A 13,271-nucleotide genomic window follows, 5' to 3' on the forward strand; every position below is an offset into this window, starting at 1 on the left:
AGGCCTGTACGCTGTATAAATGTGCGGAGTATCTTGTCCTGACTCCCTCTACCGTGAGATCTCGGTAGCCCACTGCAACGGCTCCGGTCAGCTGCCGGGCACGGGGTGGCGTTAAGGTTTCCGCCCACAACGATCATGCCGTGCGGTAGGCTGTTGATCATTTGAGCCATGGCGTCCCATAATTCGGCCGATGGAACATTAGGGGCGTAAATATTGAGGAAGTGGATCGTGTGGGAGTGTAAGCTCCCGGAGAGCAACAAATAGCGTCCCTCCGGATCGGCTGTAACAGTCCCTATCCGAAAGGGGCACCTATGATGAATTAGTATAGCTACTCCGTTCCTCTTACTTAGAGCTCTCGCCTCATGTACAACGCGGAACGTGTGGTCCCTTAACATTAGTTTTGCTGGCTTAGGTATATGCGTTTCTTGTAGAAAAGCAATATCAGGGTTCAGGCGTTTAAGTTCCCTAAACATAAGGCGCCTTTTACTCGGGGCATTAAGGCCTTTGACATTCAGGGATAACAGTTTCAATGGCATTGCCATGAAGGAGGGAATCGGCTTGTCACACAAGTTGGATCCTCTACGGATCCATCTCGAGATTGCAATGTGGGTATCACGACATCTCCCCCCACCGGGGTCCGAGCAGGGAATAGGGGTAGGAAAGTGTAACGGGGATGACAAGAGGTGAGAGGACAGTGAAGGTAGGAAGAGAAAGAGTAAGGAAAAAACATAAAAAACAATAGCCTGGACTTACCTATTGCCAGGACCAAATGGGAAATATGTCTAGGCGTTTCCAGAGAACCAATACGGCCCCAGAACTGCCTCAACATAGACCAACCACGAATAGCACCCCCAGGGTGCCAGACTATCCCCAATTGGAGATACAAAACTTTTGTAAATAAAAACATAAATAAAAAACCGAGATAGAGGGGGAGACCCTTTTGCCGTCCCCAGGTGACTTTCAGATCCTAAAAAGAAAAAGCACATTCAAGACTCCAAAAATCCCGCGAGTGCCAGAGCCGGACACCTATATACCGCTGAACCCGCCCCCACTCCCCCGTCCCGAAACTAATAATACATAGCAACAGAACCCGGCTTAAGAGTGGACCTAGCATAAAAATAAACATAACAATAAAAGTAATTGTGGACATAGCGTGAACCAGGTCCCACTGCCCCATCCTGAACCCCCTCTGATAAAAGTCAGAACTTGATGCAAAAGGATAGGGGACAAAAATAACCCGAACACCAGGGAAACTGTTACCCGCCGCCCACCGCCCGTGAAGCCCAGGAAGCCCGTCTTGAAAAACAGTGGACCCCCCCGGGTCCAAACCATTGGGGGGAGGGGGGGGCAGCAAACAGAAACAAAGCAGCAATAATATACCGAGAACCGTTACCCGCCGCCCGCCGCCCTACTCCGATCCCGCTCCCCAGAAAAACTGTGAATAATTGTATATTGCCCCCGACCCTCCTGGACCAGGCTCAAGAACCTAAAAATCGTATTACAAAATACAGTAAGCCATATTACAAAGTGTCCCCGAGGAAGGGGGAGGGGGGGGGCAATCGATATATAACATATACATAGCGAGAAGAAGAGGGAAAAAAAAACACATTACCCGCCTCCCCATTCTGATCCCAGTCCCCAGGAAAAACAGTGTTTAAATAACCGTAGCCCTCTGCACCGAGGGACCAGACACAATCCCCAGAATCATGAGAAGAAAAATGGTGGGCAGTCCCGAAAAAAGGTCCACCGGGAGAGGGGTTGCAACGAGTCAGGACATGGGAAACAGGGCGAGGCCCGGGAGCAAAAATAAGCCCTAACCCTCCCCATAATAAGCAAGCCCACCCGCGGGTCAAGGAGCCCGCTAACCCAAATGTGCCTCGTATAAAAACCCAGTATCCAGGGCCTGCCGCCACCAGAAAAGCCAATAACCAAAAGCCCAAAAAGGCATTTCAAGCGGGGCCTAGAAATCACCCGCCCAAACAACCTGATCCCGCCCGCGAGGTCTTACCATCTGGAAACACAGCCCGCCGCTCGGGCATGGCGACAGCGTAGCCCCCTTCCTCATTCATCTGATGTGTACCATTCTCGGGGGAGAGCGACTAGAGCCTCCGCCGCGCCCTTCGAAACCGGGAAGTCATCAGGGGTTTGGATCCCCAGCTCGGACAGGAACTTCCTCGGGTCACCATCCGGGAATAGAAGCTTCGTGCGGCCATCCTTGAAAGCCATCAGCCGGAAGGGATGACCCCAAGCGTACTTGATGGTGTGGCGCTGTAGGAGTTCCGTGATCGGGCGCCAGTCCCTGCGCCTCTGCAACGTCAGCGGGGTAAGGTCTTGGTAGAGAGTGAGGTTGGCCCCGTTATAGAGGATCTGACGATCTCTGCCATGCCTCATCAAAGCCTCTTTAGTTTGAAACGACAAGAATTTAATTATCACGTCCCTCGGGCGCCGATCTTCCGTTCTTCTGGCCCTGAGGGCCCTATGCGCCCGTTCAATATGCCACAAGTGCTCTGGGATGTCGGGGAGCAGCGGCCTGAAAATCTCCAGAATGACCTCTGCCAGGGACCCTTCCCCTTCTTGTTCGGGTAATCCCCGGAGGCGTATATTATTGCGCCGTGTTCTGTTCCCCAGGTCGTCTATAGCTGCTTCTGCAGTGAGTAGTTGGGAGGTGAGGTGGTTAATTTGAGCGGCTGCAGCGTTATGGGCTATAACCGTGGATTCAACCCGCTGCTCGAGCACCGCCGTCCGTACCCCCAAAGCCTGTATTTCAGCTTTCACCTCTGAGGTGGTACGAACCATCTCAGAGGCAAGGTAGCTACGAACCTCCGACAGTTTCGCCAATATTTGGCTGGTGTCGGAATCCGATGCCACACCGCTTGCTGGGCTCACAGGAGAACGGGGTGTAATCTGGCCTTCTCGTCCGCCATCTTGTGTGCTTAGTCGCACGGCGCGAGAGGCCGCAAACATCTCCGGTACTACAACACCCGTTTTTACCGCCTTTTTCACCTTATTTTTCGTCGTTCTCCGGTCCATCACTGCTCCCCCGACTAGTTCGGTTTGTTCAAGGGTTTATCTCCGCTTTCGTATGCTGTTGGCACCGTGGTCGCAGCGGAGCTCTACCCGGACACGTCCAGCTCGCTCGGCTGCAGACCACGCCCCCCAATATGCAATTATCTTAAAGCAAATTATATATTTATTGCTTAGGGAGATGTTGTCACTTGTAGTTGACCTGTCATTAATAACAATTTAATATTTTGGCAGCTGTACATTTTTAATGCATGCTCCTATTAGACATGTTAGACATGTCATTAAAAAAAAAAAACTGTAATGCTGCTTGCTGGCAGTGGTGTCATTTTATAAAATGTACAGCAGATGGCAGTAACGATTCAATTTAGACCTTCCCACACACTAAAGGCGGTGTGTACATAGGAAGTGTTTTAAGCAGGTCTTGTGATACTTCATTCTGTTCCTGTTTTTTGAAAGCATTTCAATCAGGTTTGCAAAGACAGTTCCAGCTCACCTGCTGCAGCAAAGGGAGACACCAACACTGGGAACAGGTATAATCTGCTAAATATTTTGCAGTATTAGTGTAGTTCCTTTTTAGCCTATTAGATTAGTATTCCCTGTTTTATGTAGACTTTAGATGTGTAATGAAGCTAATTTTGATTTGGCTAATTTTGATTTTGCAGAAGTAGGTTATGGCTTTTCATTATCAATAGGAGAAAGGTAATGAATAACCAGGAGTAACAGCGTTTTGGTTAACATTAACATTGTTTTATTGTTGGTTTGCTGGATCGTATAAGCATATAATAAACTGGCATTTAAGTCATTATACGAAGTGCTAAAATACAACGTTGAGCAGTATATCCCTTATTAAAGGGACATTTTCACTCACCGTGAAAAGGGTCCCTCCTTGCACCATAACCTATTCATCTCAATGAAGTTATGATGAAATTGTTATGATGCTGAGAGGTCCCTGGTGCCGTCTTGCCTTCAGAGGTTTAACAGTTAATAACGATTTAAAAGGGCACTATAGCCACCCAGACCACTTCATCTCATTGGAGTGGTCTGGGTGTAGTGTCCTTTTTATTTTAGCCCTGCAGAAACTGCCTCTAGTGGCTGTCTACCAGACCACCACTAGCGGCGATTCCTGCAGGTTTATGGAATTTGACTCCATGAAACAACGCTGGACTATCTCACACTTTGCATAAGGACGCCCAGCGTCTTTTAATCCCCTGTAGGAAAGCCTAATGTGCATGTGCATTAGGTCCCATCGCTTAAGTCAGAGGAGCCCAATCAGGTAAGTGTTAAAAGGTTTTTTGTTTTTTTTTAAACCCATTATTTGCTGCTTGGGGAGGGACCGAGAGAGACTATAATGTTAAGAATACAACCCTGAATTCCTAACAATCTAGTCAGTGGCGTATTTAGCTAACAAAGGGGCAGCAAAATATGCCGCCCCCAAACACCCACTTGGGTGTCCCCGGTGGTCTCTCTGTCATGGGGGACCCAGGGCAGGCCTGCTGGCCACCTTAATGGACCCTCCCACCCCCCTCTCCCCTCCCCTTCTGTCTGTGAGTATATGTGTGTGCATATGAGTGTCTGAGTGTGTCTGTCAAATCAGCGAGAGTCTGTTTGTCATGGAGTCTGTGTTTGACTATCAGTGTGTCTGTCAGTGTGCGCGTGTGTGTCTGTCAATGAATGAGTGCGTGTCAGATCAGTGATGTCTGTGTGTTTGTCATTGAGTGTGTGTGTGACTGTCCGTGCATATCTGCCAGTCTGTGACTGTTGGGGAATGTGTGTGTGTGTCAGGGACGTTGGTGTGTTTGGCATTGAGTGTGTGTGTGTATTTGCCAGTGTGTGTCTGTTAGTGAATGTGTGTATGCCTGTCAGAGTGTGTGCTTAAAGGGACACTATAGACACCCAGACAGTGCCCCACTCCCCTTTGACCCTGCAAGTTTAATTATTGCAGTTTCTCATAAACTGCAATAATTACCTTGAGAGGTTAACTCCTTCCGGTGGTTAGGCGACCAAAAGTTGCTTAACTGATGCTGGAAGTCCTCACTCTGTGTATGAGGACATCCAGCGTCTGTTAAATCCCCATAGGAAATAATTGATACAATGCTTTCCTATGGAGAAGCCTGATGCAGCGCTGAGGGACCTCGTCGCTGGATTCAGGTAAGTGACTGAAGGAGTTTTAACCTTCAGTGCCGAGTAAGGGGGGAGAGCAAGAGAGGGGGGCACTATAGGGAACTATAGTGCCAGGAAAACCTTCCTGGCACTATAGTATTGCTTTAAAAGGGTGGAGTCTAAAGAGGAAGGGGTGGGTTCTTAATCAGGAAGAGGTGCGGCCTTAATTGGTAGGGGTGGGGAAAAATTAGATTAGGGGGGTGCCCAGGTTTAGTTATGCCTAGGGCAGTACCAAACCAAAATACACCACTGACTCTAGTGTTCCTTTAATCCAAACTCTGGAACTGGAGACAACTAGGTGTGTGTGTGTGTGTGTGTCTGTCTGTCTCATTTAGGACCATCCTATAAGAGTAGAACATATGTGGAGCCCAAGGTGTGTAACACAATAGTGTTACACACAGAGTTGCAGACATGGAAGGCAAGTTTTCATTCACACTTTTTTTTCCCCCCACCACAACTTGGTTGGTATGTACTTTATAAGTAACACCAAGCCTCCATAGCAAGCCAGTAACCAACCTCATTCTGATGAGTTGCATTAATGGACCACTCTAGGCACCCAGACCACTTCAGCTTAATAAAGTGGTCTGGGTGCCAGGTCCCTCTAGGATTAACCCCTTTTTTTTTTTATATATAAACATAGCAGTTTCAGAGAAACTGCTATGTTTATACTGAGGGTTAATCCAGCCTCCAAATCCTCTAGTGGCTGTCTCATTGACAGCCGCTAGAGGCGCTTGCGTGATTCTCACTGTGAAAATCACAGTGAGAGCACGCAAGCGTCCATAGGCAAGCATTGTAAATGCTTTCCTATGCGACCGGCTGAATGCGCGCGCAGCTCTTGCCGCTTATGCGCATTCAGCCGAAAGGGAGGATCGGAGGCAGAGAGGAGGAGGAGGAGAGCTCCCCGCCCGGCGCTGGAATAAAGGTAAGTTTTAACCCTTTACTCTCCCCAGCGCTGGGCGGGAGGGGGTCCCTGAGGGTGGGGGCACCCTCAGGGCACTATAGTGCCAGGAAAACAAGTATGTTTTCCTGGCACTATAGTGGTCCTTTAATAATGAAACAGCTGTCCATGAGTGGTTCACTGGCTTTGCAACTCTTCCTGAGTTGTGTTTCAAAGCTGTTGTATACAGCAGACACATACTCCAATGAATCCATGTATAAAGTGTAATTATGATGCAAAAATGTGGTTCTTTGTTGAGATCATTTGCATATGCCTACCCAGAATCCCTTGCAGTAGTGAGAGCACCGTTAAAGTGAGATTTCTGCTGGGAAAGCAAGTCTTGTGGCTTGACTGGTGTGTGTGTTTGTGTTTAGCAGTGAATGTATATGAAAATAAATAAATAAATAAAAAATAGATATAGATATAGATATAGAGAGAGAGAGAGTGTGTGTGATCATAATTAGAGTCATGAATAAAAGACTGCATGTAATGGCAGATCCCTTACTTTTTCTCACTACACCTGAGAGCATTTAACTTGTGGTTTCCTTCTATAATAAAAATAGTCTTCATCAAAAACCGCAACTACACAACCATGTGACCAAGGTGTTTTTCCCCCCTCTGGAGACAAAGCCTCACGAGACATGTGTGTTTACTTGTTCAGTGCAGAGTTGATGGACTGTTGCATTTGAAACTACCTGTGAGTCACCTGTAAAGCAAGTAAATCCGGCTTCTTAGACAGCTTGTGTTTGTCAGTATATTGTGAGTAAAGGATTCTACTCTCAGTGGTCAGTCAGGACAGTTTTTGGAAACCTTAATTCTCTGTAGGTATAGTATTTTATACAACACATGTGCTGCGTTAAAATCCCCCTTTCAAAAGATGTCCCACTTATATTTTGACTTTGAAAAGGAGAAAACAAAAAAAGAAATGTGAACAAAATAGACCTCCATGTGTCTGTAAAATAGAGCCAGGACTCCTCATTTCCACTATTGACTGAAAAGGCAAACCTGGGAAACAGTGGGTGTACACAGAATTAAACAGTTTGCTGCCCATGAAGTCCAGCTCTGTTTAACCATGGCTATTTCACATATTCCTTTAAGTGTTCATAATGTGTAATCTGTTTTAAAGGGACTCTATACTCACCAGAACAACTTCAGCTTAATGTAGCTGTTCTGGTAAGTATAATAGCTCCCTTCAGGCATTGCCCCTAGGGACACCTCCAAGTGGCCACTCCTCAGATTGCCACTGGAGGGGCTTCCTGGCTCAGGGCTGCAGAGTAGGAAGCTCTGACATTCAGCGTCCCCACGCTCTGCATGGAGATGCTGAATTTTCCTCATAGAGATGCATTGATTCAATAAATGGTGGGTTAAACACTATAGGGTCTGGCATACATGTTTGTGTATGCACATTACGCTGTTTCTCTGCTAACACTGATTGTGACGGATCGCCTGGCACCCCGACCGGGTACCTCAGTCAATCGATGCTCCTAGTGCTTTCCGAGGGCCCCAAGCCCTCCACCAGACACCATAAGCACTGTAGACCCCACAAACTGCCGCAGCTTGGTTGGGGTCTCGCCGTCCTCCACCCACCCTGGACCCAATACCAGGATCCAGCTCCCAGTGGGTAGACCTCTCCTACTCTAGAGAGCATAGCAGGAACAGCTCTTAGAAGAGCTAGTGAATATACTCTGGAGAGTATAGTGTTTATAGCAATCCTCAGAGTGTAGTCTTCCAATCCCCCAAACATGAGCCAAGACTTCATGAAGGGGTAAAGCATCTTGTTTAATGGGAGCCACAGCTGGCCTTTTATGCAAGTCCCCATGCAAGGGAACACCCACAAGGACCTTGTGGTGAACAGGATGACAATTGTTACAAGCCAATAATAATGCAGTACAGTAGGCGACACTGCCACACGCAGTACACAATCCCTCCCCTCTGCCTGTGATATAATTAAGGTAGATAATGTTTTAACTTAATTATTCCCAGGTAGAAAAAACACACACTTTTTTTTTTTTTTACAAAGTCCAATAAGTACCCCAAAATACAAAACATCACCTAATAGCCCTGATCTGGGTGAACAACCTATCCAAAAATCACCCAGATCAGAGCAGGGGTTCAGGAAATTCCTGGAAGTCTCTTCTTGACCGAACGTAGCATGGTTTCATGCCCAAAACAGTTCCAGAGAATAAGGCTGTGCGGGCAGTCTATTTTAAACCGTCGAAGTACCATTCAAATTACCGAACGGAATGGTAAATGAGCATAGTCGATGTGTCCCTTGTTCATGGGCTTCAACTCACCAAACGCTGTTCGAATTGTCGAAGTTTCCTGGAAGGTAACTTTTCAGCGGTGTTCGTGCCGTCGCGTGTCCGATTTTGAGTTCCATTAACTCGACTGCAAAACACCGCTGAACCCGTTCGACTAAATAAGATGGCTGCCGCCACGTTGTCGAATGGCGGCCACTTCGGCACTTCGGCTAATTTGAAAGTTCGACGAGCCATTGTTCACAGTCCCAATAGGCACAGTTAGGGTCTCTCAGCCAAAATAAATTAGAGGGGCCATAGTCACAGGGTAGGAGACTGGCAAACAGACCCCTCCAAAAACCAGTGGCGAGGTTACTTTCGCCACGCTGATCAACACAGATCACTTGCTGTAGTAGCATAATTTTGTCAAGGGAGCAGTGATGACAAGTACGAAGAGTCACAGCGCTGTTCTTCACTTCACATTCCACATTAAAGGAACACTCCAAGAACCATAATTACTACTGCTCACGGCAGTGGTTATAGTGCCAGGAGTGCCCTGTCACCACCCCCACAAACCCTCACCCATTGTAAGGAGCCAGACCATTTTTAATAGCTTCTCCCTACCTCCATTACAAATGCTCTTACGAATGTTCAGGGCTTAGTTTAGGAGAGCGAATTGAAGTTGCTGGTTATGAATTTCCACTCATTGGTAGCGAAGGGAGGGACGGTCACCAAGTAAGAAGTCTAGCCATTCTAAGTGGTCTGACTTTTTAAATGGGGGTTCGGGGCAGGAGACTCTTTGCACCACTCTTCGCTCTATAGTGAACTCTGTTGTTTTGTAGTATTCTTTTAACACCAGGAACGAGGCCTCAAACACCAGAAAAATATGCACATTTAACCTCTTCCCGACCTCGGACATAATAGGTACGTCTGACAAATAAAAGGACGTTAATGACGTTACCTGGTATGTCCGATCGCAATGATGCACTTACATGATCGCTGGCGGTCCCCCGCCGGCGATCGCGATGTGGGAATTCGGCCATGTTTGTGTGTGTTTATATAAAGTAATCTTTTTACATAATCAGGTCATTTTATTAATTACAATTTGAGGGACCTGCCTGACAACCCAGGCTGAAAGTCCAGCTTTTTTAAATTTGCTAGCACTGTATTTAACCCTGTAACTTTCCATGACCCCTTAAAACCTGTACATGGGGAGGGGGGGGAAACTGTTTTACTCGGCTTCGCTGAACACAAATATTAGTGTTTCAAAACCATGAAACACATCACAGCGATGATATTTTCCTGAAATTTTATTTTTTTTCAGTGACTCTTACTAGCTATTTTTCCAAGTGATAAAAGGCTACTGTGCAATAGCAGGGGTGTCCTATTAAATAAATGTTTTTTTAATAAATTTAAGTCGTAGAGTTGTGTATAGCTGGGATTTTGTCCTAATGGCCAAAATTCCTATCTTCTGAATCACACATAAAACTTAAAGACTGGACTTGTATGTTCGGACTGTGTATACTCTCATCTCATAGACCTGGGTGAAAATGCACAAACAAACCCTCACAAAAAACTGGATTGCATAGTAATATATTCAACCTGAAACATTGCAGTAAAAACAAAAAAGAAAATAAACATATATACCTGGTGACGATCACAACTGCAAAACAGTGGATATAAAGAAACCACAAATAAAAAAACTTCCCTCAACAAATAAGGATGTGCCATCACAATTTCCTCTGGTCTTCAAATAAAATAGATATAGGGAAATTCTGCTAGAAAAACAGAACAAAAAACACAACATAGTATATAACAACTTGGTTGTGTGTTTTTTTTTTTTTTTTTTTTTTTTTTTTTTTTTTTAGTAGAATTTCCCTTGTATCTAATGTATTGGTAAAAAAATAAAAATAAACCAAACAAGCTGGAGGGAAATCAAAGAAATCAGTCAAAGTAAGCACGAAATCGGCAGACGTTTTACAAAACATTCCCATACGGGCTGAACACAGTACTTCTTGAACTCTTTTATTAATAAATTGATTTTATTTTCTTCTGCAGTTTGAAAAGATACGCCTTCATAAAAAATAATGCATCTTCTAAGCTTTGGCCTCCTCCTGGCCTTGTATATGTTAAGCACTGCCTTGGACAATGGCTTAGTGAAGACACCACCAATGGGCTGGATGACATGGGAGCGATACAGATGCAACATAGACTGCAAAAATGATCCAGATAACTGTATCAGGTAAATTTTATGTGCGAAGTATATTGTTAATATTTTCTTTTTTTTTATAATGAGTTAAAGGAACATTCTGGGTACCAGAACAACTTTGTCAGAATTAAATTATGATGCCAAGAGGTATCTGGTACCAGCTTACCTTTAGGGGTTAAACTGATAACGAACTATTTAACCACAAATTAATGAATCCGGCATTTAGCAAACATACGGTTCTCAAGCCATTTTGGGAATGGGAAGCTAATGATTGACCCCTTCTTGTTTCAAGACCAAATCATATGCGGAAGGACCGGGTCAGAGTTTAAAGGTGCTGGATTCAAGACTTTGGAGTTAAACTTCTAACTGTAATTCCTAAACGTTCGAGGCATCATAATAACTTCATTCAGTTGACGTTTGTAGCGGAGCCCCTATATCCCGACTGGATATCTCCGCTAGAATTTCCTCTCCGCTAGAAGAAAAGCGCTTCAGTGATTACAGCCCCTTTCCCCATATATCAGATGACACATAATGTTGGGAAGAATAACTGGTTTTATTCAGCACAGTGCAGCCTTTTATTCAGACCCCAGCATGGGGTCTTCCCCATTCACCACACAGCTTATCCCACCCTGGCATCTATCTGGGGCATAATTGAGTCAACTCTCGCTAAACTAATTATCTCTATGATGCAGAGAGACCAACACAGAACCCCCCCCCCCCCCCCCCCCCAAAACTGTATTAAAGCATCCTCGAAACCCCACGTTCCACAATCCCTGAAATCCGTGGAGGTTTGGGGAAACGCCACCCTGTCAAAGTTTAGACCGGTCGCTAGGATAGTCCTGGCCTGAATACAGTTCCAGGCGTTTATAGTCAAATGCTGGCCATTTAATGGGGTCTCTGGTAGGTAGAAGAAAAGGGACTCCCACTGGCTCATAGGTAGCAATTGTTCCCTTTGATGGAATGTAACTCCATTCCAAAAAGTGCTCTCATAGGGCATTGGGAAAGGGGTGAGAACCACGAAGTAATCTGACCGGGCTCTCGGTGACAGTCTGTGGACGAGGCAGAGAGAGGCACTTGCTGGAACCACATGGAGGGGAGGGGGATCGGAGACCCAGGGAAATGTTTTGGTAGTATCCATTATTGTAATGGTGCCCATTGTTCCTTTAACTAAAACTTGCCCATTCATGATTGTTAAATATAAAGTCAAATTAAATCAAATCTGTCTAACAATATTGGGAAATATTTCCTTTAATACAAAACAATGTGCAGTGCAGCAAACTACAAATGCTCTGACAATTATTCAGATCTCCAGAATAATCCCTAGATCTCCTGAGTCCACATATTCGATACTCACTGGGGTGATGTTCTATTTCATAATTTTTCTTTTATTCTCTTCTATTTAGTGTATGCTATTTCTCTTAACCCCTGTAGTTGCCACAACACATACATATCCTGTATAACCTTTGTATTCAGTTGCAGACGGTCAGTATAACTTTCTTATGCATATATTTTTATTTTTATTTTTTTCTCTACATTTGGCAAGTTAGACTAGGCGGTGGAACTTAAAACAAACTTCACCCTTTGTCGGCTGGACAAAGGAAGTTGACCTTTTTCTCATAATTGTCAGGCGTAGGAAAAATACATAACACAAAACAGTCCCTACTTTGCCTTATGTTTTTAAGAGAAACAACTCAGAAATGAAGGGTGAAAAAAAAGAACAGATTCTGAAAGAGTAAGAGAAGAAACAATAGAATAATAGTAAGTCTGAGGTGACAAAGCCACCTTGCTGAAATGCTTTAAAGGAACACTGTTAAAACCACAGTTTAGCTGGCTTCCCCCCCCCTTACCTCCTAAAAAGTAATAAAACTTAACTTATTACCAGCATGGCGCTGGTTTGCCGGTGCTGGCCCCACCCCCAATGGGGTGATTGACCAAATGCCGGTTTGGCCAATCAGCATCTTCTCATAGCGATGCATTGAATAAATGCATCTCTATGTAGAAAGTTTAGCGTCTCCATGTAGAGCGTGGAGATGCTGAACTTTAGTGCTGCATGGGGACTCCATCAGAGGAGTGGCCACTGTAGGTGTAACTAGCGAGCAATGTAAACACTGTCTTTTATCTGAAAAGGCAGTGTTTACAGCAAAAGGGCTGCAGGGACTTGCTCCACTCACCAGAACAACTACATTAAGCTGTAGTTATTCTGGTGACTATATTGTCCCTTTAAGGTATTTACTTATTTCTTGCGAAGGCCCTTTAATAAAACAGGATGGGAGCCCCCATTGAGACAATGAGCCTGTCTTTCACTCTGTATGAGAGTACTATAGTTTCCATGAATTTTCTCTTATGAAAGCAATGGCTAATGCTTAACTATGAGAAGATTCTAATTTGCACAGTTGCTACTGGAGAAGTTACATCAAAGAAGGTCATTATTAGGAATTGGGCCATCATTTAGATAAGGTTGTGAAGATGCATTTTAATGACATGTTTATAATTAAACCAATATATAAAGTATCACGTACAGACATATGATTTTCCGTGTGTGTAAATAAAACCACACGTGCAGATCAGAACCATCCAAGGTCAGAGCACAAAAAGGCACTGAGAGTATGGATTTACCGTGTTTTTTTAATTTTTTAATTTTTTTAATAAAACTACAAAAAATTTACACATTTACATGTTGTCAAGGGAAGCTAGCATAGTGTTA

General features: G+C 44.8%; 2 protein-coding genes across 2 annotated transcripts in view; one reads left to right on the plus strand and one right to left on the minus strand.

The window, feature by feature from the left end:
* ZC3H7A (zinc finger CCCH-type containing 7A) overlaps positions 1-5,717 on the minus strand; it is a 123,440-nt gene extending 117,723 nt beyond the window's left edge. The window contains exon 1 of the mRNA XM_063430288.1: positions 5,701-5,717. The gene's annotated coding sequence lies outside the window, so the exon portion shown is untranslated. The remainder of the gene's footprint in view (positions 1-5,700) is intronic.
* The window catches only part of NAGA (alpha-N-acetylgalactosaminidase), a 30,506-nt gene continuing 20,639 nt past the window's right edge, over positions 3,405-13,271 (plus strand). Inside the window, exons 1-2 of the mRNA XM_063430291.1 lie at positions 3,405-3,554; positions 10,417-10,600. Of these exons, the coding sequence (XP_063286361.1) occupies positions 10,446-10,600 (155 nt within the window). The 5' untranslated portion in view covers positions 3,405-3,554; positions 10,417-10,445. The remainder of the gene's footprint in view (positions 3,555-10,416; positions 10,601-13,271) is intronic.

Source organism: Pelobates fuscus, chromosome 8, assembly GCF_036172605.1.
Source record: "Pelobates fuscus isolate aPelFus1 chromosome 8, aPelFus1.pri, whole genome shotgun sequence".
NCBI classification, from domain to species: Eukaryota; Metazoa; Chordata; class Amphibia; order Anura; family Pelobatidae; genus Pelobates; species Pelobates fuscus.